The sequence below is a fragment of the Zalophus californianus genome, chromosome 7 (assembly GCF_009762305.2).
Source record: "Zalophus californianus isolate mZalCal1 chromosome 7, mZalCal1.pri.v2, whole genome shotgun sequence".
NCBI classification, from domain to species: Eukaryota; Metazoa; Chordata; class Mammalia; order Carnivora; family Otariidae; genus Zalophus; species Zalophus californianus.
In genome coordinates, this window is record NC_045601.1 from 81,731,341 (window position 1) to 81,756,330 (window position 24,990).

At 39.9% G+C, this 24,990-nt stretch overlaps 1 protein-coding gene across 5 annotated transcripts in view; it reads left to right on the plus strand.

Annotated features, from left to right (window-relative positions):
* The window catches only part of FILIP1 (filamin A interacting protein 1), a 203,254-nt gene that overhangs the window by 169,172 nt on the left and 9,092 nt on the right, over positions 1-24,990 (plus strand). For 4 of the 5 annotated variants that reach the window (XM_027603572.1, XM_027603573.1, XM_027603575.1 and 1 more), the window contains 2 exons: positions 11,131-13,936; positions 16,710-17,541. In XM_027603572.1, coding sequence (XP_027459373.1) covers positions 11,131-13,936; positions 16,710-16,916 — 3,013 coding nt within the window. In that variant the 3' untranslated portion in view covers positions 16,917-17,541. Of the gene's footprint in view, positions 1-11,130; positions 13,937-16,709; positions 17,542-24,990 lie in introns of those variants that run through there. The other variant, XM_027603576.2, reaches the window with a different exon arrangement.

Here is a 24,990-nt window from a genome sequence, read left to right on the forward strand (position 1 = left end):
GTTTCCACTAGGCTGCTCTTTTAGGCTGTGCAGGCCACATACAGTGTCTGCCGCATATTCTTTTTTGTTATGTTTTATAACCCTTTAAAAATGTAAGAGCCATTTTTAGCTTGAAATCTGTACAAAATACCAGCCTTGATTAGATGTGGCCTACAGACAATAGTTTGCTGACCTCTGGTGTAGAGCGCCCTTTCCTTGCCTTCTCTACTTACCGAGTTCCTATTTAACCTTTAAGACTCAAGAGTCATATCCTCTGGAAGCCTCCCTGACTCCCTTGCCCTGCTATGACTTCACTGCCCTTCCTCTGTGTTCTCACAAAGGTATATGTTTCTTTTGTATGTCTTTATGATTGTTGGTGTAATTGTCCTCTTCTTTAGAGACTAATACCATGCCTTAGGGACAAAAACTGTGTTTTGTCTTTTCTCTAAATGCCCAGCAGAGTGCCTAGCACAGAGCAAACGTTCAGTAAATGATTGCTAAATGAGTAAACAAGAAGAGGTGCCCTACTTGCTGCTAATAGTACCAATGGCTGACATTTATTGAGTGCATTCCATGGGATAGTCACTGTCTAAGCACTTCACAGGGGTCCTTTTCATTTCGTGTTGTCTTCACAACAGCCCCATGAAGGAGGCACTTTCATTCCCTCCATTTTGTAGATGAGAAAGCTGAGGCACAAAGAAGTTAAGGAATTTGGCCAAGTGCATTTGAATTTCAGCAAGGGAAGGCCTTTTGTGATCATCTTCAACATATATGTACAGAACTCACCATGTGCTATGTTCTCGTTACAGGCCACAGCAGTGAATAAAATACACAAAAATCCTCCTTTCAAGGTACTTACATTTTAGAGAAAAGAGCCAGTCAATTAAAAAAATAAGTATATTGTATAGTGTATTAGATGGTAATAAGTGCTATGGAGAAAAAATTGCAGGAAAAGGAAATAGAAAGTTCTGTTATGAAATGCACAAGGTAAATAGGGTGGACAAAGAAGGTTTCCCTGAGAAAGTGATATTTGTACAAAGATCTGAAGGATATGAGGGAATGATCTATTAGAATATGTGAAGGATGAGAGAAAGAGTTTTAAGATCTGAAGTCGGAGAGGTAAGGGAAAGGGGGTGATAATGTAGGGTCTTTTAGGTCATTGTAGTGATTTGGCTTCACTCAGAGTCAAATGGGAAACTATTGGATGGCTTGGAGAAGAAGACTGACATGATCTGATTTACTGTTTTTTTTTTAGAATCACTCTGGCTTCTGGGCAGAGAACAGACTGAAGGTGAGCAGGGGTAGAAGCTGGGAGTCAGACTTGGTGGTCATTTCAATAATCCAGATAAGAGATGATTGGTGGCCTGGGCCAGGGTGATAGCAATAGAGGAACTGAGAAGTAATTGGATTTGGAATCTATTTTGAGGGTAGAGTTGACAAAATTTGCTGAAAAATTGTAGAGCTAGAGGAGAAAGAAAGGACTCCAGGATGACTCTAGATCTGGGGCCTAAGCATCTGGAAGAATTTAGTTGTAGTTGACTGACATGGGGAGGATGTGGTTGGAACAGGTTCATAGGGGAGGACTGGGAGCTCAGAAGAGAAAAAGAATAACAGCCCAGTAGGCGAGAGCTAAATGAATGACAGTATCCCTGCTACTGAATGGATTGATGTCAACGGGAGGGAGATCTTGAGACTGTGTGAAGAGCTCTGTGCAAATTGACCTATCTTTTTATTAATGTCTGGAGTTCATTTTGCCATTGACACATGCTAGGTATAAGTTGGCATCAGCTGGGTAACAAACCAGAGTCCAAGGAAGATCTTGACAATTCCAGAAGGATAGGCTAATCCAAGCAAGATGAAGTTCACCTAAACAAAAACAAAGTCTTGCAAATTTGATCTATGCAAGTAATATCAATTTGAGGAATGGTACTGTTGTTAAAAGCACTTTGTTTGTGGTCGAACAGATCTGGTTCAAAATCCCAACCTACTCCTTCTCAATCCTGTCCCTTTGATTAAGTCAAATAACTTTTGTTATTTATAAAATGGTACAGTAATGCCTTGCTCAAAGTGTTGTTGTGAAAATGAGATGAAATAATAAAGTACTTAACACCCTCCCTAAGATGCAATAGGTAGTTGATAAATAATTTTTTTTTAATTACTGAAGGACTTGCTAGCCTTTATTTTCTTTTAAAAATTAGGTATTAGCAAAAATTGGAATTTGGGGTGGGCTTTTAAGAGCTTCTTGAAATAATATTAGAACTAGAGGTTTTCTAGTACTTGAAACATGTCTTCCCAAGAACCTGTCTTCCTATCAGCTTCCCCAACCCAGCTGAAAATGTTACACTCTTCTCTTTACCTTCCCTACCTCTGCTTTTACATCTTTCTGCCTTAAGATTAATAAACTATTTTATATTTTCTATTATATTTTAAGTCACTCTCGTAATATTTGTTTACAACTTTTCTTCCTTTATCTGACATTTGAAACACTTTCTAGGGCCATTTATTTATTTATCTTTTTATTTTTTAAGAAGATTTTATTTATTTATTTGGTGGAGAGAGAGAGAGAGAGAGAGAGCATGAGCTGGGGGTGGTTGGTGGTGAGGAGGAGCAGAGGGAGAGGGAGAATCAGGTTCCCCGCCAAGCAGGGAGCCCGATGCCGGGCTCAATCCCAGGACCCTGGGATCATGACCTGAGTGGAAGGCAGAGGATTAACCAAACGAGTCACCCAGGTGCCCCATCTAGGGCCTTTTGTATTCTTTTTATCACTACATTTTTTATTGAGATACAATTTACATATAATAAAATTCACCAATTTTAATTATACAAATTGATGCATCTTGACTATATATATATACATATATATATATATATGTATATATATATATATATACCATAAACGATCATAGAACATTTGGGTCTACAATTTTAAAGTCTTCTAGTTGAAAATAATTGAATTTCTAAAATGTGTAAATGATAAATTTGCAAGTTAAAAAAATATGGTTTTATTCAGCATGAAAAGAGAAATGAGGAATACACTTAAGAATCATTTTTAAGAAAGGCAATAGAATTCTGAAAATCTATTAGATCATTTACTTGTTTTCCTTTCATCCTTTAAATAGGATAAAATGCTTGTTGAAAATTAAGAACTTGCCAAGAATAAATTTGATTCCAGGATACTTAGGGCTCTGCCTATAACTGCTGATGAGAATCAGGGTACTAATTCATCTTCTTAGTCTTGGTCTTCTGGTTTGTTTCCTTTTTATGCTAATCTGCTTAGAATCATGGTTGAAGGATGGCAAGATGGGCAGAGAGGAGGTGATAAGACTAGTTGGCACAAACAACACCAACTCCCTCTTATTCTCCTCCTTAAATAGCATAATTACATAGCAACGGGGCCTAGTAATATAGAGGAAGTGAATTGTTTAAAGCACAAAGTCAAACTGTGACTATTGGGAAATTTTTTGAAAAAGGAGACATAATATGCTGTAGTCATTATGTATTGTGAATAGTTACATAATAGTACTTCTGAATTCTTGTTTGATATAAAAATGAGGCTCTCTAGATAGAGGGGAAGAAAAAAAGCCCACCTGAAGTAGAAGGGTAAAGTGACGAGGGAGGGAGGTAGACAAATGGAGACAAGTGCCCCCTTCCTTTGGTGCGCCAGTGTCACTCCATGGGTCTCTCCCAGTAGAACTTCTCTTATTTCTCTTGCCAGGTCTTTACTAGCTCCTCCTCATTCTTTTTACCCCTTATTTCTGAGCATTTCCCAAAGTCTTTTCTCTATCCTTTCTTTTTTCTCTCTCTACATAGTTTCTCCTTTGGAGATCAAACTTATTTCCATGATCTCCTGTAACTTTCTTCCTGAGACATCTCTTGCTTTAATTACTGCTGTTCTTCTCACTAGACCCCAGATGTACACTACCCCAACATTAGAATTCTGGTCCAACTGTGGGTAAAATACCTTCTCTTGTTTCTCTGTAGCTGAGGTTGGAAGCTTTTCTTAAAAAGAACTAAAACAAGCAAGCAAACAAAACAAAACACAAAAGAACACTAAAACCTATGAGAGAGACACAAAAACTTTACTTCAGCCTGGTCTACAAAATATTATTTAGGGTACTAATTTTCCCAGAGGTACTTCATAGGAGTATGACAGATAGACGTATAGTAAGGGAGACCTTCCCAGTCCACAAAGAGAGGGCTCTGTCTCTGTTCTTGTTTCCACTTAGGAGATACACCTCTTCTCCAGGAGACTGATGACGAGAAAGACCACAGTCTTCAAGAGAGGCCACTGCTCACTAGATCAGAGCTTCTTGTTGTCTAATGACCCCTATTAATGTCAAATTACTGGCCTTGTGAAAATCACATCAACAAAAATTTATACCCAGCATTGTGAGGAACTTCAGTTCACACATCTCTATGTAAGATGACTTGAGCTCTATTTCTAGCTCGAGCTTATTTATTTGTTCTTTCTTTCATTTATCCATTCAGTCACTATTTTTTGAACACTTCCTATGTGTCAGGCATTGTGCTAGGGGACAAACAAGACAGACATGGCACGTATCCTCATGCAACATGTATTAAAGGTAAACAGGCATTACAAAATTGTAAGTCGAGGGGCGCCTGGCTGGCTCAGTTGGAAGAGCATGTGACTTCTTGATCTCGGGGTTGTGAGTTTGAGCCCCATGTTGGGTGTAGAGATTACTTACAAATAAAATCTTTAAAAATAAAATCTTTAAAAAAATTTATAAGTTGATTAGTCTTATAAAGGAGGATTTCAGGGTGTTATGGGAGTCTATAAGAAGATCTACCTTAATCAGGTTGGTCAGGAAGGCTTCTGGAGGAAGTGACATTTAAGTGAAACTTGAAGGATAAAAATCAGCCAGATACGTTCAGGTGTGTGTGCCAGAGTGAAAGGAGGAGCAGGGAGGAAATACCAGGGCAAAAGGCACAACATATTCAAAGAATGTTAGCAGCTTAGATCATAGGGAAAAGACTGACTTCAGATGAACCTGCCAAGGTACTCAGGAATCCAATCATGCTAGGCCATGATATGGATTTCTCACCTCTATTCTTTTTTTTTTTTTTATTAACATATAATGTACTGTTTGTTTCAGGAGTACAGGTCTGTGATTCATCAGTCTTACACAATTCACAGTGCTCACCATAACACATACCCTCCCCAATGTCCATCACCCAGCCACCCCATACCCCCAACCCCTCTCCACTCCAGCAACCATCAGTCTGTTTCCTGAGATTAAGAGTCCCTTATGGGGGGTGCCTGGGTGGCTCAGTCATTAAGCGTCTGCCTTCCGCTCAGGTCATGATCCCAGGTCCTGGGATTGAGCCCAACATTGGGCTTCCTGCTCCGCGGGAAGCCTGCTTCTCCCTCTCCCACTCCCCCTGCTTGTGTTCCCTCTCTCGCTGTGTCTCTCTCTGTCCAATAAATAAATAAAATCTTAAAAAAAAAAAAAAAAAGAGTCCCTTATGGTTTGTCTCCCTCTCTGGTTTCGTCTTGTTTCATTTTTCCCTCCCTTCCCCTATGATCCTCTGTCTTGTTTCTCAAATTCTTCATATCAGTGAGATCATATGATACTTGTCTTTCTCTGATTGACTTATTTCACTTAGCATAATACCCTCTAGTTCCATCCATGTCGTTGCAAATGGCAAGATTTCATTTTTTGATGGCTGCATAATATTCCATTGTGTATATATACCTCATCTTCTTGAACCATTCATCTGTTGATGGACATCCCCGCTTCTTTCCATAGTTTGGCTATTGTGGACATTGCTGCTATAAACAATGGGGTGCACGTGCCCTTTCGGATCACTACATTTGTATCTTTGGGGTAAATACCCAGTAGTGCAATTGCTGGGTCATAGGATAGCTCTATTTTTAACTTTTTGAGGAACCGTCATACTGCTTTTCAGAGTGGCTGCACCAGCTTGCATTCCCACCAACAGTGTAGGAGGGTTCCCCTTTCTCTGCATCCTCACCAACATCTGTCGTTTCCTGACTTGTTATTTTAGCCATTCTGACTGGTGTGAGGTGGTATCTCATTGAGGTTTTGATTTGGATTTCCCTGATGCCGAGTGATGTTGAGCACTTTTTCATGTGTCTGTTGGCCATTTGGATGTCTTCTTTGGAAAAATATCTGTTCATGTCTTCTGCCCATTTCTTGATTGGATTATTTGTTCTCTGGGTGTTGAGTTTGATAAGATCTTTATAGATTTTGGATACCAGCCCTTTATCGGATATGTCATTTGCAAATATCTTCTCCCATTCTGTCAGTTGTCTTTTGGTTTTTTGACTGTTTCCTTTGCTGTGCAAAAGCTTTTTATCTTGATGAAGTCCCAATAGTTCGTTTTTGCCCTTGCTTCCCTTGTCTTTGGCAATGTTTCTAGGAAGAAGTTGCTGCAGCTGAAGTCACAGAGGTTGCTGCCTGTGTTCTCCTGAGGATTTTGATGGATTCCTGTCTCAGATTGAGGTCTTTTATCCATTTTGAGTATATTTTAGTGTGTGGTGTAAGGAAATGGTCCAGTTTCATTCTTCTGCATGTGGCTGTCCAATTTTCCCAACACCATTTATTGAAGAGACTGTCTTTTTTTCTTTTTTCTTTTTTTGGACATTCTTTCCTGCTTTGTCAAAGATTAGTTGACCGTAGAGTTGAGGGTCCATTTCTGGACTCTCTATTCTGTTCCATTGATCTATGTGTCTGTTTTTGTGCCAGTACCATACTGTCTTGATGATTACAGCTTTGTAACAGAGCTTGAAGTCTGGAATTGTGATGCCACCGGCCTTCTCTGGCTATTTGGGGTCTTTTCTGGTTCCATACAGATTTTAGGATTATTTGTTCCATTTCTTTGAAAAAAGGTGATGGTATTTTGATAGGGATTGCATTAAATGTGTAGATTGCTCTAGGTAGCATAGACATTTTCACAATATTTGTTCTTCCAATCCATGAGCATGTAACATTTTTCCAATTCTTTTTGTCTTCCTCAATTTCTTTCATAAGTATTCTATAGTTTTCTGAGTACAGGTCCTTTGCTTCTTTGGTTAGATTTATTCCTAGGTATCTTATGGTTTTGGTTGCAATTATAAATGGGATCAACTCCTTAATTTCTCTTTCTTCTGTCTTGGCTTCTGTGCATTGATTTTATATCCTGCCACTTTACTGAATTCCTGTATGAGTTCTAGAAGTTTTGGGGTGGAGTCTTTTGGATTTTCCACATCAAGTATCATATCATCTGCAAAAACTGAGAGTTTCACTTCTTCTTTGCTGATTCGGATGCCTTTTATTTCTTTTTGCTGTCTGATTGCTGAGGCTAGGACTTATAGTACTATGTTGAATAGCAGTGGTGATAGTGGACATCCCTGCCATTTCACCTCTATTTTAGAGCAACAAGAAGGCATGGAGAGCCAGGGTTCCATTACAACCTGTGATTATATTCGAATTTGGGTGAGAGTGAGAAATAATAATTGTTATAATTTAAAAATAGCTAAAACTACACTCAGTATGGGCCAGGCACTGTTGTAAGTGCTTTCCATATATTAACTAATATGCATCTCACACAAACCCTATCAATTAGGTACTATTTTGATGCCCAATTTATAAGTGTGGGAAGTGAGATATACCAATATCTCATATTATGTAACCTGTCCAAGTTCACACAGCTCACAGGTGGCAGAGCTTGTGAGGAGACCCATTGGGAGGCTGTTGCAGAATTATCAGAAAAAGATGCTCAGGGCTTGGATGGAAGTAAGTGACAGTGGGGAGTCATTAGGGTAATGACATTAAGATATATATGAGCTATAAAATTTATAGGATTTACATCAAAAGTACTACATTTCTAATTGTTTGGTATCCTTAAAAATTACTCATTATGGAAAGAACACTTAACATGAGATCTGCCTTCTTAACAAATTTTTAAGTGTACAATACAGTATTGTTAACTATGGCCAGACACTTTTCAACTTGACTATCTTGCTGTTACCTCAATTTTCTACTCAGACTCTTTCTCACCAGTTTTTCCTATTCCGGTTAAAAGTATTATCTGTAATTATGCAGACTGAAAGCCTCAAAGTAATTTTTTTCTATTTCTCCCTTTTTCCTAGTGAGTGAATAGTCACAAAGCCCATGCCAGTTACCTTTGGCAAAGTCTTCACAATTCATCCCATCCTTCCCATCCCCAGTGTCCTCCCTGTAGAAATTTAAGTGCAAGTCTGCTCACACAGAAGGCTATCAGCAGGCTGTCCTGACTGAGTCACACAGTTTTACCTTGGTTCTGCATCTAACCAGAAAATGGGCTGTGTATTGCTGTTAGATCCACTTTAAGAGATGGGAATAATTTAAGAAGTGATGGAAGAGGGAGGGAGAGAGCTTAAGGGGCAAAGGAGAGAGAGAGAGAGAGAGGGGAATAATCACAGCTAGGAGGACCTGAAAAATGTGGTTTCTTGGAAGCCAAATTCCTGCTCTGGTCACAGGATTTCCTACTCCTGAGAAAGCCTTCTATTTTTCTCTGGCTGAAACATTAGTAACCCAGGTTTTACCACCAAAGACAAGTTACAGACATGAAAATATTTACAGATTCAACACAAAAAAGCATTGGGCAGACTTTTCAGATGCATACTCTCTAGTTCTTACATTTATTTTTGTGTTTTATGACATCCATGTATTGAGTCTATATGTCAGTCACTTTACTTCTACTATCTCGAAGTTGAGAACAATCCTATGAGGTAGGTGTTAACATCCCTCATTTTATAAGTAAAAAACCTGAGGGTCAGAGAGTTTTGGCAATTGCCAGAGGTTACAGTTGGAAAATGAAAGACAGAATTCAGGTGCAGCTATGTCTGCCCATGTTTTAGTCACTCCAGCCCACTGTCTGTAATAGCATTGAGGCATAGGGTATTTAAAGAAATATCTTTAGAAATTTTAACATTTAAACCTGGAGTTGAAAGTACTGATTTTTCAATGAATTCATCTCAAGATAGTCTAGTTAAGGTTAAGGAATTTAAAAATATCCCCTAAAGTCTCTCTTAGTCTACAGTTCTGTGACATTATTTCAGTTGTTTTGACTTAAGTAAAAAGAAAAGATGATAAATAAAATGCCCTTTTCCACACGTAAGAACCACACTTAATGAAACGATTACAGTATTGTTCATGTGAATCCATAGGCTTTGAAAACAATCTTTTTGTTCTATTGGAGGAATAAAGTCATAATGGGTTTTGGAAATCATGTATTTAGTTAATTGGTGCTTAGTCACAAGGGGATGTTTGTAAAATTAAATTTCAGAAAAAATTCTTAATGACATCACAAGAACATTCCTATAGTAATTCTCTAACACCACAAATAGCTTTGATGTATGGCCAGTCATTTCTTGCACAATGCAATGTGAGACTATTAGCTTCTATTTACTTGGCTATCAGCTAATCTAGTCATAAATTTGAAATAAATCATTCAGAATAACTAAGGTAAATAAGGCAAAATATATTGAAAGAATAAAATATCCTTAAACAAATACATGTTTATAACTTGCTTCTCTGACAAACATATTAATATTAAAATATTCTTAGACTACGTAAAGTGAATATGATTATTTCAACTCTGTTTTAATGGGTAACTGAAAATAATTATTAAAAATTGGTGCAAGTTATGAAGGGGAGTAGGAGATACAGGCTTCTGGTTATGGAATGAATAAGTCACAATAATAAAAAGTACAGCATAGGGAATGTAGTCAATGAGGTTGTAATAGTGTTGTATGGTGACTGATGGTAGCTGCACTTGTGATGAGCACTGCATAATATACAGAGTTGTTGAATTACTATGTTGTACACCTAAAACTAATGTAACTTTGTGTGTCAACTCTCCTTCAATAAAAGAAATTGGTACAAGCTAACTGACCAAGGATGGTGAATTATTATTCTGGCGTATTTATATTCCTACTTTTTAATGCTATACATAGACACCATAGAGAAAATGTATTTCATACATGTGAAACATAATAATTCTTGTAATATTTTTGTATTGATAGTAATTCAGACTTCCTCCCTACCTAGTTCTCTATTTAAAAAATCATTTAGGGGCACCTGCATGGCTCAGTCGGTTAAGCATCACCTTCAGCTCAGGTCATGATCCCCGGGTCCTGGGATCAAGTCCCACATCGGGCTCCCTGCTCAGTGGAGAGCCTGCTTCTCCCTCTCCCTCTGCTGCTCCCCCTGCTTGTGTGCTCTCTCTCTGTCAAATAAATAAATAAAATCTTTGAAAAATAAAAAAATCATTTAAATCAGAAAACTGCAACAAAATTCTGTGCCGGTTCTTCATTAGCTGAAGTTAGTTTATGTAGATCAACTTTCTATCAGAAAGCTTGTCTTCCTTTGTCCCTAAAGGTGATCATTGCCTACAAAATTAAAAAAAATCCAAGGTTCTTTTTTTCTGCACCTGCCCTTTCATTTAAAATAAAATGATCTTTTGAAGTCATAAGATGCAGAGCTGAGGAGCAAGGATTCCAGAGCCCTACTGCCTGAGTTTGAATGCGAACACTGCCACTTCCTGATGGTGGGCCCCATGCAAGTATCGTGTCTCACATTCCTTATCGGGATGACAGTAGCAGTACGTGTCTCATAGGATTGCTATGAAGAGAAAATAAACACATAATACACAGTGCCTGGAATACAGAAAACACTATTTAAATAGTCATTGTTATTGCACAACCTAAGTGTTAATGGTTGTTATTGAAGTATAACATATCTGCAGAAAGGCACTCATATCACAAGTGTTTAGCTTACTGAAATGTAATAGGCTGACCAATCTCATGTAAACAGCACATAAATCATGAAACAGAAACTAGTACCTGAAAAGTATGGAAACTAGTCCTCTTCATGCCCACTTCTGGTCACTACTCACTACCTAAGGGTAACCAGTATCCTGACTTCTGATTAGCTTCATTAATGACTACCTGTTAAGCCTCGATATTGTAGTAGTTAATAGGTATTTATTATGTTAGCATTTCACTTTTTTATTTAATATCCAAGACAAACCTACTTGCTGATGAACCTTTTAATATGTATAACAATAAATATACATAAATGTAATATATGATATATATATAAGATAATAATAACATATAATATTTTAATATATTTTGTTTCCTAGGTTGAAAAAGCTCCTTGAACAAGAAAAGGCTTACCAAGCCCGAAAAGAAAAAGAAAATGCTAAGCGGCTCAATAAACTAAGAGATGAGCTTGTGAAACTGAAGTCCTTTGCACTCATGCTGGTGGATGAAAGGCAAATGCATATTGAGCAACTTGGCCTCCAGAGCCAGAAAGTACAGGATCTTACTCAGAAACTGAGGGAAGAAGAAGAAAAGCTCAAAGCCATCACTTCCAAATCCAAAGAAGACAGACAGAAACTGCTCAAGTTAGAGGTGGATTTTGAACACAAGGCTTCGAGGTTTTCCCAAGAGCATGAAGAGATGAACTCGAAGTTGGCCAATCAAGAGTCTCACAACAGGCAACTTAGGCTCAAGCTGGTTGGCTTAACTCAGAGAATTGAGGAGCTGGAAGAGACCAACAAAAACCTCCAAAAGGCAGAGGAAGAACTTCAGGAATTAAGAGATAAAATTGCCAAAGGGGAATGTGGCAACTCCAGCCTGATGGCAGAAGTGGAAAATCTCCGGAAGCGTGTGCTTGAAATGGAGGGTAAAGATGAGGAGATCACGAAAACTGAATCCCAGTGTCGGGAATTGCGGAAGAAGCTGCAAGAGGAGGAACACCACAGCCGCGAGCTCAAACTTGAAGTGGAGAAGTTACAGAAGAGAATGTCTGAACTGGAGAAACTGGAGGAAGCATTTAGCAAGAGTAAATCTGAGTGTGGCCAGCTCCATTTAAATCTGGAGAAAGAGAAGAACTTAACCAAAGACCTGTTGAATGAACTTGAGGTGGTCAAGAGTCGAGTTAAAGAACTGGAATGTTCTGAAAGTCGATTGGAAAAGGCTGAATTAAGTCTAAAAGATGATCTTACAAAGTTGAAGTCATTTACTGTGATGCTGGTTGATGAAAGGAAAAATATGATGGAAAAAATAAAGCAAGAGGAGAGAAAAGTGGATGGACTCAATAAAAATTTTAAGGTGGAACAAGGAAAGGTTATGGATGTAACTGAAAAACTAATTGAAGAAAGCAAGAAGCTTTTAAAACTGAAATCTGAAATGGAGGAAAAGGTGTATAATTTGACAAAAGAAAGAGATGAGTTAATAGGTAAACTGAAAAGTGAAGAAGAAAAATCCTCTGAATTAAGCTGCAGTGTTGACTTATTGAAGAAGAGACTTGATGGGATAGAGGAAGTGGAAAGAGAAATAACAAGAGGAAGGTCTCGGAAGGGTTCTGAGCTCACCGGCCCAGAAGATAACAAGATTAAGGAACTAACACTGGAAATTGAGAGACTGAAGAAACGCCTTCAACAACTGGAGGTGGTTGAGGGGGATTTGATGAAGACGGAGGATGAGTATGATCAGCTGGAGCAGAAATTTAGAACTGAGCAGGACAAGGCCAATTTCCTCTCTCAACAACTGGAGGAGATAAAGCACCAGATTGCCAAGAATAAGGCAATCGAGAAAGGCGAGGCCGTGAGTCAGGAAGCAGAGCTGAGACACAGGTTTCGGTTAGAAGAAGCCAAAAGTCGAGACCTAAAAGCCGAAGTACAAGCTCTTAAAGAGAAGATCCATGAATTAATGAACAAAGAAGATCAGCTTTCTCAACTCCAAGTGGATTATTCTGTCCTTCAACAAAGGTTTATGGAAGAAGAAAATAAGAACAAAAACATGGGGCAGGAGGTCGTCAATTTGACCAAAGAGTTGGAGCTTTCTAAGCGGTATAGCCGAGCTCTTAGGCCCAGTGTGAATGGAAGAAGAATGGTGGATATTCCAGTGACGTCGACTGGAGTGCAGACAGATGCTGTCAGCAGTGAGGCAGCAGAAGAAGAAACACCAGCAGTATTTATACGGAAATCCTTTCAAGAAGAAAATCATATCATGAGTAACCTTCGGCAGGTGGGATTGAAGAAACCTATGGAACGATCCTCGGTTCTAGACAGGTATCCTCCAGCAGCCAATGAGCTCACTATGAGAAAGTCTTGGATTCCATGGATGAGAAAAAGGGAAAATGGGCCCCCAATCACTCACGAGAAAGGGCCTCGAACAGATGCCAGTCCAGGGCACCCAGGAGAGCTGGTCCTTTCGCCAAAGCAAGGCCAGCCCCTGCATATTCGAGTGACCCCAGACCATGAGAATAGTACCGCAACTTTGGAAATAACCAGCCCGACGTCTGAAGAATTTTTTTCTAGTACCACCGTCATTCCTACCTTAGGGAATCAGAAACCAAGGATAACCATTATTCCATCACCAAATGTTATGTCTCAAAGGCCAAAAAGTGGAGATGCTACTCTTGGCACAGAACGAGCCATGTCCCCAGTCACGATTACTACATTTTCTAGAGAGAAGACCCCAGATGGCGGAAGAGGTATGTTTGCAGAAAGGCCCACATCCCCCATTCAGATAATGACAGTGTCTACATCGGCAGCACCAGCTGAGATGGGACTCTCTCCGGAATCCCAAGAAATGCCCATGGGAAGGACTGTCTTCAAAGTCACCCCAGAAAAACAGACTGTTCCAACTCCTCTACGGAAATATAACTCCAATGCCAATATCATAACTACAGAAGACAATAAAATTCACATTCATTTAGGTTCTCAGTTTAAACGATCCCCTGGGACTTCAGCTGAAGGAGCGAGTCCAGTTATTACTGTCCGACCTGTCAATGTGACAGCTGAAAAGGAGGTTTCCACTGGTACGGTCCTTCGCTCTCCTAGGAACCATCTCTCGTCAAGACCTGGCGCTAGCAAGGTGACGAGCACCATCACCATAACACCGGTCACAACTTCATCTACTCGAGGAACCCAGTCAGTGGTGAGTAGAAGACACTCCCAAGTGTAGGCCGAGGGAGGGCGAAGTGAGTCGTGAGAATCACCCAGGGCCCGAAATGAAAGAAAAGCACATGCCTCTTGCTCTACCTGAGTCCACTAGCAGATGTTTCCTAGTGGACAAGCTACACCAAGAAATGAAAATAAAAAGTGGCCTAATATTTTAATACATTGAACTAATTGGGGGAAATTTTCTTTTTTTTCATATAAATTATGAAGGCCCCCAAAATTCTTGCGATGATGGCCTCTTCATAATATCACCATATGGTAATAATCAGGTTTAAAGTTTAATTGTTATATTTAAAATACTTTTAAAAATGAAGACTGAGAGAAATGGTCAATAGGCAGGAAGAATGAAAACTGCCTTCTGGCTTACATTTCTACACCCTAAAATATTCAATATGTGGTTGTGTATGGCCATAGTCATATTTTTTTCCAAAATATTTTATTCCAAAAATAAGATTAAAAGATTTTAATATTAAAACCTATTTTTAAAAGTAAAAAGCAAATGAGTCTATATGTCTAAACACTACATTTTATTAATAATATCTTGCAGAGAGCAAGTGCTGGATAAATATTTATTTAATAACCGACTGGAAGGCTAAATGACTGATTACAAAAAAGTGTGTCTGAAGTATAAAAACCAGAGCTTAAAAATAAATTCTGTTTTTTAAAAATACCTCCAGTGATAGTCTTCATTTACCTGGCACAAAATGGTAAATTAAATTATAAAAGAATGTGTACTATTTAGATTTTAATTTAAACCAACAGACTAGAAATTATGATTCTTAGACTCTGAACAAATTCTATAGCTTGTATTAGACACTCTTAAAGACAGGAAGCTTATTTTTAAGTATAGAAACTGTGGCTTATTCTCCCACATCCTCAATATAATTTACTTAAATTTTCGCAGACTCAAGACAGACTTCAAAGTGTGAATTACTAATTGCTTTGCTAGTAAAGCTTTTTGTTATTGGCCCAAAGGAGCTGAATAGCATTCAGAATTGTTCACACTTTTCAAATGGTCCAATATAATATTGCTTTATAAGCAACACAGAGCATAGTTTGGTGTGCATGGTTACTTCTTTCTGATGATTTTTATAAAGAGATGGTGGAGGTGTAAGTTGTTGTAACTTAGAGCAGATTTTCTGCTGCAACATCTTATTCCCATTTTAAGGGTCAGATCAAAATAGCTTTATTTTCTTTGGTAACATATTTGACTACTGATTAAACCCCACATACAAACAAGACTTCAAATAAGATTTACAAGGCCTAAAGGATGGCCCACTTACTTCAGATATATCGGATTCCATAAAGTCAAGGATGACAAAAAGTTTAGGACACCTCTCTTAGAAATTGAATAGCGAGGCTGGTTCATTTGTGCACTTATTCATTCAACATTTATTAAGTGTTTAGCTACACTCCGGGCACCAGGTTTGGTGCTGACTGCAAAGAGGACCTTCAGCAGTACCCAGCTTAGCAGGAGAGGCAGGATTGGAGCCTACCCAATTGGAACTTACCCTCCAGTGGTTCTATGATAGAGGTGTGTACAAGGGAACCCACCAGAGAAGGCTTCCCAGAGGAGGAAGTTTTCACAGATAAGGAGAGATTTTTTTAAGAAGAAAAAGGGAAGGAGTATGTAGAGAGAACAGTCTGTGCAAAGGTATGGCAATGTGAAGGAGCCTGCCATATTTGGGGGAACGGTGATAGAAGAACGACATGATTTACGTGTTAGAAACATCTGTCTATGAAATAGTTTAAAGCATAAATTGGAGGGCACAAAGACTGAGGGCAGGGACACTGTTGCAATGCTCTAGGCTAGAGATGGGGTAGGCTTGAACTGTGGTAGTGAAAATGAGGACAGAGTTGTATTGAAGCTAGGATCAAAGATTTCATGACAATCTGCATATAGAGCGTGGCTCTGGGGTTTTTGGTGTGGCTGTGTGGGTAGATAGGATGAGAAACATAGGGGGACTACCGTTTGGGGAGAAGATAAGTCATGTTGGGGGCATTTATATTTGAGGTGCCTGAGAGACAGTGGAGATGTCTGGCAAGTAGTTGGAAATATACATGTGTATTCCAGAAGATCACTGGAGGCTCGAGGTCCTGGGACTCATCAACACATGGGGTGACAACTGAGGCGATCATCAAGGTGAATGTGGAAAATGAAAAGAGAGCTGAGGATGGAGCGTGGTGACACCCACATTTAGAAGAAAGGCAAGCTAGGCCAAGGAGCCAACAAGACATTGGATAGGAGTCATCAGAGACAGGAGGCGAATGGGTGAGACTCTAGTAAGAACATATCACAACGAGAGAGTTTTAGGAAAACTTTAAGAAGAAGGGTATGGCCAGCAGTGATGGGAAAAATGAGGCGATTCTGGCATCACTAAGAGGCAAGGGGAGAGCTGCTTCATCTAAAGAAAGTAGTGATAATTTGGGGGACAGTGGGAGTAAAGTTGCCTGAGTTGATGCCAGGTGGCTGTATTTTCTCTGTGAAATAGGAGTTAAGGTCACTTCAGGAAGGGTAGAGGAAGCAGGTCAGGGGCTTGAGAAGAGAAGGAGGTCTGGCGTAGATGTTTCAGGACAGGGAAGAGGAGGCAGTCAGCGTGGATGAGATCCCAACTCCAAGTTCCTAACAGCGTTATCTGGGGAGGGGTCATCCGTGGGCATTCCCGTCCTGCTGATGTTCAGGTTGATGGCAGATCCGGGCGGAAACTCACCGACATCTCCCTTGTGTCTGTCTCTTTTCTCTCTTACAGTCAGGACAAGACGGGTCATCCCAGCGACCTACCCCCACCCGCATTCCTATGTCAAAAGGTATGAAAGCAGGAAAGCCAGTAGTGGCAGCCCCAGGAGCAGGAAATCTGACCAAATTCGAGCCTCGAGCTGAGACTCAGTCTATGAAAATAGAGCTGAAGAAATCTGCAGCCGGCAGCGCTACCTCTCTCGGAGGGGGGAAGGGCTGAGGGCAGTGGCTGAGGGGGTATGTCGTGCCCATGCTCCTGCTGCCATGAACACCGACCTTCGTCTGTTTGTGCCAACTCCTTATGTGCACTAACTTCCGTTTTAAATATCTTGTTTATAAAGTAATCCACTAATAGCCATGTGTCCTTCCTATTTTGTAAATGTGTTTCAATGCCAGAGAAAAGAACGAGCTAGCAGAACTGCTGCTTGTTGGCTGCTTTGTTGAGGATGCCGGGCTTGAGGCAGGGCTGACTTCTAGTCCCATTATTGTTTCTAGGAAGTGGGCCCGTCAGTTAACCCGCCTGAGCCTCGGTCTCTTGATGTCAGTAAGATATGGGAGCTGGATCTCATCCTCTCCAGAGCCGGATCCCATATTTCCTAATTGTAAATCAAATCTAATAGGCCTTGTTCCACAAGAATTGATTTTTCAGAAATTCTATTATGAAATAGGAAATAGCTTAACAGTTGTCATTTGCCTCTATTAAATCCTGAATTTGCTTCATGTGCTGAAAAAAAACATCTCCTAGTTATCACAAGGCCTGGACCTTAAAATTTTGCAAAAACAAAAGCCTCTGGGATGATTTCAGGAAATAATTTGAATGTGAAATAAAATGGAAATGAAATATGGATTCCTAAAAACAGAGTTTTACTTATTTGTGTGTGTCTGTGTGTATTATAGGGGTTTTGGCCATCTCCAAAACATTCCCAGAATTTTATGGACAATAATTTTAGAACCATTAATGTCAAACTCATGTTCTATTCAAGTGTGCAATTGATTTAAATTATGGAGCCATTTGAATAGAGCTGCCAAATGGCCCTTCTATCCTTTACAACCTCAACCGAGGTTGTAATGGATAGAAAATAGAAGAAAGTAATTGTGATACATTAATGCCAAGAAAAAAATGACATCATGCATAGCTTAATTGAATTCAAATATTTTCCTCAGTTGAGTGTGGACTTTACTTGGAAATATAGAACTAGTTCATGGGTGTGTGTGTGTGTGTGTGTGTGTGTGTGTGTGGTGTGGTGAAGTGAATTATTATTCCTGTCAGTTTTACTTATATTTGTATCATTTTCATTCATTTCAAGCATGTTTTAATAAGCATGAAACTGTGAATGCAAAATGCCAGGTGTCTTTGTGAGATTAACCATGTTATTAAAGTGGACATTGTGCTTCCTGGTCAAATAACCACAAATGAGCTCAAGGCTAATAACCCGCAGCTTAGCATCTGAGATCTCGAGTAGGGAGCACCTTTGTCAAAATTCTTAAGCCAATTGAGTGAACTTTATAAAAATACAATAACTACAAAGTTACAGGTTGTTATTTTTCCACTTCTGAATTGTGAGAATTCCAAGATTATTTGGATAGTCCCTGCCTCTGATATTTGGGGAAAGATAGTTGTTCTTTTTTTTTTTTTTAAGATATATGATTTAGCTTTTATCATCAAATCATCAAGTTTCATGATAAAGAGGCTCTTCTCTGAGTTCTTTCCACACCGGATTTCCTAGCTCTTGTAGAGCTTGGACTTCAATTGTATATGATGGTGGTGGATGCCTCGCAGAATTCATATTCTTTTTAATCAGGTCTCTATTGCCTACAGCTCATCAGTTCTCGGCATATGTATTAAGAGATGTTGAATAACCGTAGGAAACATGCTATAATAGTGGGATTTCAAGGTAGAAGGAGAGAGACTGAGAAAAAAGCTTTTATAAAATGTGATTTTGAACAAGTGTAAACAAGAGATCTTTCCATTTCCAATGCTGACTTGTCTATTTTTAAGAGGAAATCTTCCCCTTTTGTAAAGTACACATCCATCCCTTGGAAAAACAAAGCCATTCCCTGTTTTTCAAATGCCTCCTTGGCATTGAGAGTATTTAGTGCTACTGTGGTGTAACATACTGTATGTGAACAGTGTCAAAAGAACGAGACACTGTGCTTCTTCTGACTCTACCTGTCATTCTCCAGTGACTTTTATCATAATCTGTTGTCACCGCTGCTGTCTTTTGCTGATCCCCGCTCACATCACGCTTATGTAGTTTCTGCCGGGAAGTCCATACCATCTGCAGGGAGAGTGCTCCGAGGGGCTGAACAGTGCGTGTACAGGATGTTTATACATCTGGATGCTGGAAGAGAGCCACCTACAAAGTACAACTGCTAAGAAAACTTGGCAGAACAACACATATTCACTTTTCAGAAATGGTAAAGAGCAGCCATGGCAGTTTTTCTTTGTAATTTTAGAACCAACTCTACATTATTGGATAGCTTTGGTTTAAACCACATATTAGAAATGAAATCCACTGGGGATAGGAAGTGGAGGATTAAATGCACTCCAATTCCAGCTTCTATTCGTGAGGATAATGTTTTCGTGATGAAGCTTAATGTGTTTTTATAAGAGTGAATGGGATTAAAAGGTTAAAGTCTTTTCCCTGTCCTGGAACATAGCATCGTGCAGTAAAAGGGCTCACCAAGGCTGCTGTGTACAGCTGTTGCTCAGGTCCCACCCAAGGCAGGGGAGGGAGGGCCATTTCCATAGATTTCAATGGGATGACTCCCCCTGCAGGTGCGCAGGGCACAATCTGTACAGGTATCTCTAAGAGGCCCTGGGCTTGCCCTCCAGAGAGTAATTTTCATGGGTTGACTATTTCAGCACAGTACGGTGGTGGCCATTTAGCATGCGTGGTACGAGAAGTGTTCCTGTATGGGACGTGACCCTAAGGGTGTTTATCCTTTCTTGAAAATGACCTTCCTGTCTAGGTCACTTGCTTAAACAGAGTCCTTCGGTTTCTACTGGCATTTTTATTATGTTTTCAACGAGGGCAAGTGAATGGGTGGCAACTAGACTCTAGAGATGTTCGTGTAGTCATTAAGGGTAGGTCTTACTAGATGTCTTGCTTGAACGTCTTCAAGAAAGAAAGGAAGGGATGGCTTTGATGTGTAGTGTGGAAAGAGTGTAGCTTCAGGGAAATGAAAACATGTCCAAGAATATAGGATGTACAAAGATTTGAATTTCTCATTCCCTCAGAGATTTGGAACACTGAGGAAAGCACGAGACTTTCCCGATCAGAAAAGCCCCAGGGACATTAGATAAGAAGGCACTTAGGTGGGAGGCTGGAGGGCAGAGAGAGAGGAGGAGGTAACAAGCTGGGCTCAGAGGGGCTTCCCAGTCAACAGGAACATACAATTCCAAAATTTCCCCAACCTGGATGAAGTTCAGTGTTGCCCTCCACCCTCCTCCTCCATCCTCCAGGGTCTCATGATTGGTTATGTTCTCATCCTCGGCTATTTCAGTTTCTCCTTTTTATCTGCTACTTGCACACAGGATATAAATGTGCTCTGGACTGTTGCACCTGAGCACAATTCCTCCCTCAGCTGCGCAGTCCTCTATAGGGGCTGCCGGTTAAGCCACAGACAGAACATTTGACCTTTTCTGCCTCCACTTCCTCATTTCCATTTATTCTTTAACCTGCTTTTTAAATTTTTATTAAAGTCGTTCATATACGGAGTTAAAACTATCAGCCAGCACTGAGAGAAAATGGAAACAGCTGTTCCTGATCTCACCCCTCTTTTCCCTCAGTCTGACTCCCTGGAGAAAATCATTCCTAACCCTTAACTCTTTCTTCTGATATTTGTCTACATATTTCTAAATAATATACTTGTACTCTTTACTTATCAATCATTATGTTTTTTTTAAAAAGATTTTATTTGTTTATTTGAGGCAGAGAGAGAAAGGGAGAGCACGAAGTGGGGGGAGGGGAGGAGGGAGAGGGAGAAGCAGACTCCCTGCTGAGCAGGGAGCCTGACCCGGGGCTCCATCTGTGGGGTTCCATCCCAGGACCCTGAGATCATGACCTGAGCTGAAGGCAGACGCTTAACACCACGGTACCCCTTTCCTTTATGTTTTTTTTTTAAGATTTTATTTATTTATTTGAGAGAGAGAATGAGAGAGAGAGAGAGCATGAGAGGGGGGAGGGTTAGAGGGGGAAGCAGACTCCCTGCCGAGCAGGGATCCTGACGCGGAACTCGATCCCAGGACTCCAGGATCATGACCTGAGCCGAAGGCAGTCGCTTAACCAACTGAGCCACCCAGGCGCCCCTTTCCTTTATGTTTTGATGGTTGAGGATGTAGCACTCTCACATGTCCCCTCTTTCCCTTTTCCCCATCCTCCCAGTATGATTACAACACAAATTTTTTGATAAATCATCAGTCAGCATTTATATGTTTATATATTTATAAGTTTACAGTGTAAATTTAAATGTTGTTCCCTGTTGGGGTGCCTGGCTGGCTCAGTTGGTGGAGCTCACGACTCTTGATCTTGGAGTCGTGGGTTCAAGATCACATTGTGTGTAGAGATTACTTAAAAATAAAATCTTAAAAAAAAAATAAAAAAAATATTGTTCCTGCTGAGCCAAATAGTATACCATGTTTGTGTTCCCTTCCTCTTACCCCTTTCACCCTTCAATAGGATAAGTATTTTAATTTTTCATCTGTTTGGTTTTCTATGCATCTATCTTTATTTTTTCCAAATGCTCCAATAGATCTGCCAAACACCTATCAGTAATTTTTCCAAACACTTAAATACATCAGTTTCTTATTTTTACCTGGAGGCTTTCCTAGTTGAGCCCCCTCGTTTCCTCTGTTGGCCCTCTGCTTCCCTACTTAGTCTGGACTGCTCATGCTCTAGGCCAGGGAAGGCTCTTGTCCTAGTGTTGTTTTGCCTAACTTGAATCCCCTCTTTCCTGGATTTCTTCTTCTACTTCTTTTGCTTACATACCTGTCTGTATATCTATCTCTCTTGAAGTACATTTGACCCCTGAATAACATGGGAGTTGACGGTGCTGACCCCCAGCGCAGTGTAAATTTTGACTCCCCCAAAACTTAACTACCAAGAGCCTACAGTTGACTGGAAGGCTTACCAATTGCATACATAGTCAATTAACACATACATCATATGTTACATGTATTATATATTGTATTCTTAGTAGAGACAAGAAAATATTAAGAAAATCACAAGGAAGATAAAGCACATTTATAGTATATTTGTATACTGTATTTATTGAAAACAATACTGTATTTATTGAATTACTGTATTGTAAACAATCCACATATAAGTGGACCTACACAGTTCAAACTTATGTTGATCAAGGGTCAACTATATATCTTTTAGGAGTTTCTAAAGAAAAAAATCCTTCAGTAACTTCCTTGGGGTGGGCTACGTGTATTCTGGGGATAGATCAAGGGAAGTGAGATGGAGAATCTTACAGTAAAGTATGCAAACATTTTTATTCCCCTGCATTCAGTCTTTGCTGACCATTCATATGCTTGGGTCTAGTAGAACTGCTTAGGTCAGTTTTGGGGGATTTTTTTGTTGTTGTTGTTTTTTCCTGGAAAAATAAACCTTGGGTCTCTGGTAAGGGTGACTAAGACATCTAATCTCTTTTGGTTTTCCTTTGACCTCTCTGACCGCTCCACCTCAGTCTCCCTTGCTGACACCTTATTTTATGCATACAATCTAAGGGTCACTGTTCCCCTCATCTCTGCCAGTTACCTACACTACACGCTCATTTTATGCACACCCATAGCTTCAATTATCACCCATATGTTGATGGCTACCAACCCTCTATCTCCTAATGCATACCCAACTTTGTACTGTGTATGTCCAACTTAACTTGTCTAAAAGCAGTTCTCAACACCCCCTCCAACCCTCGTCAAGTCTTCTCCTCCTCTTACTATTCTGCATCTCAGCAAGGGTATCCTTATCTACCCAATCACCCAAGCAAGAAGCCTGATAGCCATTTTAGGCTTCCCCTCCTCCCTCACCTGTCAGGTCCACTCATCAAGCAAGTCTCATAGTCTAACCCCCTAACACCTCTATCAGCTGAACCCACATCTCCATTTTCCTTGCTACTGCCTGAGTTGAGGTTTTAATTACTTCTTATCTGGATTACTCCATTATACCCCCTAATTGGTCTCATAATCTCTAGCCTCAAAACTCTCAGATTCATTCTTCATTTTGTTTTCCAAAGTTCAAATTGATCATATCACTCCTCCAAAGGTTGAAAACCCTCCAAAGGTTCCTCATTACCTAAAGAACATAGCACCAACTCCTCCATATGGCCCTTGAGGCTCTCTGTGACTGGTCTCTCTCTCTCCCCCTGCTCTATGAGCATCCCTCCCCTTTCCTTTTCCGTGCCTGGACTCCTGCCCCCCAGGCAGACCGAATGGCTTGCATACCAGGCCAGGTCACCTTTCCTTGACTGTTCACTTTGTCCCTTCTCCCTACTTTTCCTTCTGGTGGTTGTGTCTGTCTCTGTTCAAAATTTCTTTTAAAAACCTTGCCTCTACTAGAGAGACAAGCCATTATTTCAGAATCTAACCTGGGGTTTAAAGCCTGTCTGTTTCTGTAAAAAACTTGGCACTTACTGTAGAGAACAAAAACCAGAACTTGAAGGATGGCTGGAGGCTGGAGAAGAAAGAGTTATTCTCACTTCTCGCTTCCTCCCTTTGTCTGCAATGCAAACCTGTGAGAATGATGTGGAGGGTTCTGACAAATCATGAGTGGGATCATGGAAATAAAGAGATGGTAAAATTAGAGGAAATTCACGTATCACCATTCTGGATAGTGTAAGTTACATCTTTCCCTTCCAAGGCACTATAGGCCCATAATGGGTGCAGAACAGCCAGGGATCCTGGACTAAGGAGTTGTCATCTCTGAAGCCATCACATATGTGGAGAACTAAGGGGAACTGAGAGCTTTCTGTGACATATAAACATACCTGAATGAATTATGAATTGCTCTTTCCTTACCCTATCTAACTCCCCCAGAGGAACATAAAAGACACTTCTGGAAAGAGAAAATTTCAAGTGATTTATCATGCTCTTCAGGTTCATGAAGGACCTTCTAAAATAGGTCAGGGGGCACCTGGGTGGCTCAGTCGGTTAAATGTCCGACTCCTGGTTTTTGGCTCAAGTCGTGATCTCAGGGTTGTGGGATTGAGCCCTGCAACAGGCTCCATGCTCAGTGAGGAGTCTGCTTGAGATACTCTGTCTCTGCACTTGCCCCCACTCTGCTCACGCGCGCGCTCTCTCTCTCTCTCTCAAATAAATAAAATCTTTTTAAAAAATAGGTCAGGAGGGGATCGTGTTTTAAAAAACCAAACACCACCACCACTAAGCAGAATTCAGACTTAGGATAGATATTAAGGTGAACATCCAGAGAAAGTGGATTGCTGAACAATGCCTAGATACCTGAGCTAGAACTGAAAACCAGGAGACCAGAGTAAGTTTGTGTGATGCTTGCCAAATCGCCTTACTTTGACTTATGGTTTAGCATTTAGCTATCACCTTTTATGATTCTGGCATTCCTCCTTATAGTCATAATATGATAGGCTTCACTATTTAGCAAGCAACTTAAAACACTCTACCATAAAACTTTTCCTAAGAACTAGTAAATAATTGCTTATCTGGCAAATGTAGTTTTGGCCTCTACGTGTGCTAACGTTATGTATGTATGATGGTCAGAATTGCAAAATCAAGGGCTGGTAACATCTGAACCAGACTTTAGAGGTCAAGAAGATAATTATCTCTATTATTAAAGATGAAAACAAAACCATGACCAAGAACAAAACAAGAAAACCCCAAGGCTTAGAGATGTCTAACCATCTCACTAATGATGATGCCAGATTTTCTGTACATTACTCATTATTTCATATGATGAAACAACTTCAGGTAAGCAAAGTATATATTCACATATAGACTAAAATACCCACACGCACTGAGCCAAAATAATACTGCCAAAGGATTTTGAGATATTAAGATATCTACATAGAAATTATATGTGTCAAAGTTATCATAACAGTACTTTGATGAATATTGTTGTCCTTATCTAAAAAGCACAAGGCCCTTCCCAACTTTCACATACACTGTTATTTTCCATGTGATTTTGTGGCCAGCCATAGACTGAGATCAATGCTAGGCATTTAGCATCTGTGTCCAAAAGGGTAGAACCTAAGCATTCTTGGCTCAAATAGTTAACTATTTTTCCACTGTTGAGTTCCTATTTATAGTTAATGTTATA